Source organism: Neomonachus schauinslandi, chromosome 13 (genome assembly GCF_002201575.2).
Source record: "Neomonachus schauinslandi chromosome 13, ASM220157v2, whole genome shotgun sequence".
Lineage (NCBI taxonomy): Eukaryota > Metazoa > Chordata > Mammalia > Carnivora > Phocidae > Neomonachus > Neomonachus schauinslandi.
The window spans coordinates 8,024,999-8,030,998 of record NC_058415.1 but is presented as its reverse complement, the minus strand read 5'-3'; the positions used below and the strand labels follow the sequence as shown (position 1 = coordinate 8,030,998).

Sequence of the window (6,000 nt, the reverse complement as noted above, 5' to 3'; positions counted from 1 at the left end):
AAAGAAAGAAAGAAAGAAAGAAAGAAAGAAAGAAAGAAAGAAAGAAAAAGAGAAAGAAAGAAAAAAAGAAAGAAAGAAAGAAAAAGAGAAAGAAAGAAAGAAAAAGAAAGAAAGAAAGAAAGTAGTATCTGAGTTAGTTTGCTTCATGGTTTATAAGGCTGATTTTCTTTCTCTTCCCTGGGTTAGAAGAAGTAAATGAATGAGAAACCACTTTCCATGATAGAATCTATGGTGCTTTACCCTCATCATTGTCAGTGATTCTACATTAGAGTTCTGCTGTCTTCGTAACATAGCATTTGCTTAAACTTTCCCCATAGGGTTTCTTTTCTCCTTATTCTTCTAGGCTTTCCTTTCCATCTCTAATTGCAAACACTACATACAATTGTAAAAGGAATAGGAGACATAATTGTTACATAGTAAGGGGGAAAAACAGAACATCAGAAAGTAAAAGCTGCAATATTGCAATATGTACTTATAGAGTATGGATTCCACTCATTCACAAACCCAAACAACCCCAATTTTGTCCCTTTCTATTTTAAAGATGTGTTTCAAGGTTTGAATGGAGCCTCAAAATAGGACCCATTGAAATCCCTCTCAGCAACAAAAGGAGCACAACAATACCACTATTAGAATGCTGAATAAAGCCCAGAGTCTCAAAATATTGGCACGGTATGCATAACTACTGAGCCTTTGGCGAGGGGATAGTAGGTTAGATCCCCAAATAATGATTTTTGTGGCTCTGGGGGGAAAAATATGAGAGAGACAAAGAGCTTTTTTCAAGGGACTGAAAGCTTTAGTTCCTTCACCCGTAATAGACAATCATATTCTCCAGTTTAAAGTATACTATCTTTTCAAGTACAGGTAGAAGAAAATATATTTATGAGAGAACTGAACCTCCAGCAACCTGAAGATACAATCATTTGAAATGCAACAGAAAGGAGTATTCACACTCTGAATACATACAGACCTCGTCAATGCCATAAATCTGAGACATCCCCCCCCTTTTTTTAGCATACATTTACAATGAAGTCAATTACCAAGGGTCTCTTTGTTTCATTAACAATATTAAATAGTCTTCACTAGAATACTAGGAAGCTGTGACTTAAAAACCAATGAGGGGTGTATCATCTAATGTTATATAGCGTAGCATCTTTATTTTTATACTTTTTAATATGGATTGCTGTAGGATTTAGGAAATCGAAAACATCCATATCCTTCTGCCCAGCTTCTTAAAATAATTATGTTATGATAATTTGTAAAAATTAGAGAAAGGCCCAAAATGAAACTCTACAGTTCCAAGTATTATGTTCATGATATTTTGATTAGTAAAAACACTCATATCTCTTTCCAAAGGAAAGAAATGAGAAACTAAGAATCTCTTTCACATTATTGGTTTCTGTGCAACAGAAGCATACTATATTTTTACTTCTACACATGTATGGTTTCACAGTCAAGAGTTTAAAAAAGGCTAATAAGAGGTTAAATAGGACCATGTCATTACTGAGGGCTTCAAACTCCCCAATTTTTCAAGTTCACCAAATGATTTTTAACTGATCTCCAGAAATGAAAAGAAAAACTCAGCTTTAATTTCTCACTCTATTCAAATAGAAGAGTTATTTATAAAGACATTTCAATGTAATTTTGCCAGAGTCAAGAGATACATAGTTTTCCATTGACTACATCCCTTACTCATCTCTAGTCTGATTATTTTTAAAAAGAGAAAATAGTGATATATATTAATTTTTAAGGCACCATGTGTAAATATTCCACTAACAGTTTGACTCGCTGATTTCTGGATGATTTGAGAATCAACTCTTCTCAAAGCTGTGCTCAGTTACATTTAAGACAGTGCATCGTTCTGGCTTCACAGTATTCCCCGGATAACAACCTCTTCATGAGAGACTGTATAAATTGAGCTATTTCCTTATTTTTTCTTTATATGTTATCCATAATCAAGCACTTTTGCTCCGACGATATATTGAACCGCTTTAGTTTGAAAGAGAGGGATTAGTTTGTGATCTTATTTTTTTGTACTAACCTAGTTCCCAATCTCCTGGTTCGTAATCCCATAAAAATTGACCTTATTAGTTTTCCAAAAGAAGCAGCATTGACTGGGTCCAGTTTGTGTTCCTGACAATGTCGTAGGTAGTGGTTGTACAACGTGCTTCTGGGAAGGCTCACTCCTTCTGCAGTCTCGTAATTGTCCAATAGCCACTGGAGCTAGTATAAATCAGACAGGGTAAACACAGAGAAACCAGGTAATTTACCAAAATGTCCACAAGCCACTATAAATACAATACACAGAAATACTTAGAAGATCTTCACCAAGCCTTGTAATACGGTAAACTGTTGTAATTCACAGGCTGGCATAATCTGACCTTGAAAACTCGGGGAAGTGTGCATTGCTGAACATAATTTATGACCTTGGACCATGTCCACGCCTTCAAACACTCAAGCACATGTAAAGAACACTAATATTCCCTGTATTGATTGCAATTTTGTAGACAAACACCTCTTTGGGGAATTCAGATAATCCCATTAACCGGTTGTAAATAAAATTTGTAATTGCTACAGTACAAGACATGTTTGTAAGCGTGGCACATAATATGGCTTTAGTGTTAGTTTGTTTTAACACATGAACAGCAGGCTGCCTGGTATGAGTTTTTGTATTAAGTTTCTATTCATTTACATAGAATTTTAATTGACCTATCTAATTTACTCAAACAGGACAACAATGGTATTATCTACTGTGTCCAATTCTGTAAGCAGAAAGGAAAAAATCCAGTCATTTCTTCCCCAGAAGGAAAGAAATTCATTAGACACTGATTTAAAAAAAAAATTATGTAACTTTAGAAAAGCAATCTTTTATTATAATCATTGGAGTTTTGCTACCTCCCTGCTATGTTTCTTCATAATTTTGGAAGACACATTACAATGGTAGTTGGTAAAGCAACACTTTCTCGGTCTGTAGTTCACATTTTAAAGGTTTATGTTGTCCTGTATTTTTTAAAAATAATCTTTAAAGTATAGCAAGTGCAAAAAAATTTTAGAAAATATAATGTAGGTATGTATTACTGAATATCAACAGTAGGAAAATGAAATTATTAACTCGTTCATTCATTTATTTATAAAAGAGAAATGAAATAGATTTAAATGACTTTCTTAAGGTCACAGATTGTCTCAGAGCCTGATTGGGTTCCCAGCACACGTTTGCTGATTACTTGCGTACTGGTTGTTATTTCCGTAAAGCAGCAAATACTTCACATAACTTGTCTCAACAAAATTTCCATGCCATATATAAGAGGTGTGATAAAGAAGTGATATTTTTACATGCAATTTAAATTAAACTTAAGTCATGAGAGCCCAAGAATTCCTGGCGCATCAACTATGAGCCAGTCAACGTGCTAGGCACCTAGTGATGTAGAAATGAATATGATCTCACTCCCGTCCTCTAGGAATTTAGGATCATATTCCAAAAAAGACAATACGGACACTCAAATATATTAAAGCATTTGCTTATATATTTTAAGATTCGTGAACAAACTCAGAACCTGAACTCTCAGACTCTTAGTAAGAAAATTCATTAAAAATATTTTAGAATTATTGCCTTTAACTATGACAGCTGAATTGCCCAGAACCATTTTAATTTCAAATATTCCTACACGATGCTTATATTTAAGCATTAAACTTCATTTAATTAAACTTACGTCACTAAACTCATACTGATGTTGGCTCAGAAAATATGGGCACCAAGTCTACAGGTTAGGGCGGAGTACTTTTTTGTTTGTTTGTTTTAAGTAGGCTCCACACCTAGTGTGGAGCCCAACAAGGGGCTTGAACTCACAAGCCTGAGATCAAGACCGGAGCTGAGATCAAGAGTGGGACGCTTAACCGACTGAGCACCCAGGTGCCCCCAGAGCAGAGTACTTCTACAAATAAAGTTCATGTTCTGGTCAGGGAGTCTTGAAGTTCTCTGTGAACACTTAATGCATATGAATATGTGAGTTTAAACATACCCATTGCCTCTATAACATATACAACCCTCCCTTTTAAAAAGGTTATACAAAATAAACGTTCATTTACATAACGACAGAAAAATTAAAGGTCAAAAGAATTCTTTAGAGATGAATTATCTGTAACCTGACTGTCAGTAAAGGCGTTTTCCAGAGACATGGGATTTCTGAGTATTCTAAATAACACACAGAGTTAAGTTCACTTATCCATATTCATTGCATATAAAAGAGAGGGGAAAAAATGATTGAAAAATCCAGTTACTAAGTTCAGATTAGTATTCTGCCTACCACAGTGGGTCAGGATGTCTCTAGCATTTCTTCATAAATTTTCAGATTCAGAGTCTCTAGATTATGAAGGCAACTGAAGTCGATGACACACAAAATATGGCCCTACAAACCTGCCTCGTACAATTCATCCACGTGCAGCAGTAAGATGACTGGCATCTGAAGGCATTGCTTCCTCACTTGAATGGTGTTGGGGAAGCTCTAGTGAACCATATCTCCCAGAAATGCTAGCTCTTTTTTGTGAGCATATACTAGATGAAGCCTTCCACTGGTATTCTAAATATATAAAGAATCTAGAAATATAGGGCAGAGACTCTAGAAACATAGAAAGGAATATTCTCTGAGAAGTTCAGTTTCTTGAGATGAGGAAATATAAAGGAAACACCAAAAAAGAATCCTCAGAAAGGCAAACGTATAAAAAACTCTATATATTTTTGGGAAAACAGTATTTTGCAGCTGGACTAATGAAGTGTTCACATCCACAAGCATGGAACACACAACACGTGTAAGTCAAAAATACCAAAAATATGTTTGTATATATATTATCTTTGCTTCCTCATATAAGGCATACTGTCAAAGTCAAAGTAATATGATTTTTAACAAAAATAAATAAATAAAAATAAAATATTTCTTTCTTTGCTAATGAACAGAACACAGATCTACATAGGAAATGTTAATTGAAAGGATATTCTTTTTTCAGAAATGGAAAATGATTTTATAACATGAACTTTATAACCCAAAGTATGCAACTGGTAAAAATAGATCTGATGCAAAATACTTTCAATAAGCTATAAAGCAAATAAAAATACTTTGTTTAATGAGATACAAATAGAAAATTTCCGTAAACTGCCTCAAATGTTTACTAGTTTTCTTGCAATATTTAATTACTTAAATGTAAAGACAGGTATCTAAAAATGACAGTTTACTATTTTCTCATGATAAAGAAAATTGTCTTGTAGATTAAAAAAAAACCTGAAAAGCAAATCTAATAATAAAATATTTGAAGGGTATGATCTTAAGATGTCTTTTATAAAAGTGAAAACTAGTGCAAATATTGAAGTTCAACAGAAAGTATTTTGAGTCCAAAGGTATGTTTACATATATAAAAGAGTTAATCAGACCATTCTTAATCAAAGAAAACTTTCCACAGAAATAGTGAGATAATGACAGCAATGTTGTCTTTTTTTTTTTTAAAAGATTTTATTTATTTATTTGAGAGAGAGAATGAGAGAGAGAGAGCATGAGAGGGGGGAGGGTCAGAGGGAGAAGCAGACTCCCCGCTGAGCAGGGAGTCCGATGCGGGACTCGATCCCGGGACTCCAGGATCATGACCTGAGCTGAAGGCAGTTGCTTAACCAACTGAGCCACCCAGGCGCCCAGCAATGTTGTCTTAAAACACTTCGAAGCCTGGATAATATTACTCAAGCCCCAAATGAATAGAGAAAATGAAGTTTTTACTGGATTGGCTACGTGGTCCTCTGAAATGCTCAGCAAGTCAAAAAAATCTGGACTGACTACTTTGCAAACTTCTTTTATTGTATACAGTTTTATATTATATATATATTTTTAAGATTTTATTTATTTGACAGAGAGAGACACAGCAAGAGAGGGAACACAAGCGGGGGGAGCGGGAGAGGGAGAAGCAGGCTTCCCGCGGAGCAGGGAGCCCGATGCGGGGCTCGATCCCAGAACCCTGGGATTA

At 34.9% G+C, this 6,000-nt stretch overlaps 1 protein-coding gene across 2 annotated transcripts in view; it reads right to left on the bottom strand.

Moving 5' to 3' along the window:
- Positions 1 to 6,000, bottom strand: part of RFX3 (regulatory factor X3) — a 158,031-nt gene that overhangs the window by 67,996 nt on the left and 84,035 nt on the right. For both annotated transcript variants that reach the window (XM_044920625.1, XM_021694424.1), the window contains exon 5: positions 2,039 to 2,220. In XM_044920625.1, coding sequence (XP_044776560.1) covers positions 2,039 to 2,220 — 182 coding nt within the window. The remainder of the gene's footprint in view (positions 1 to 2,038; positions 2,221 to 6,000) is intronic.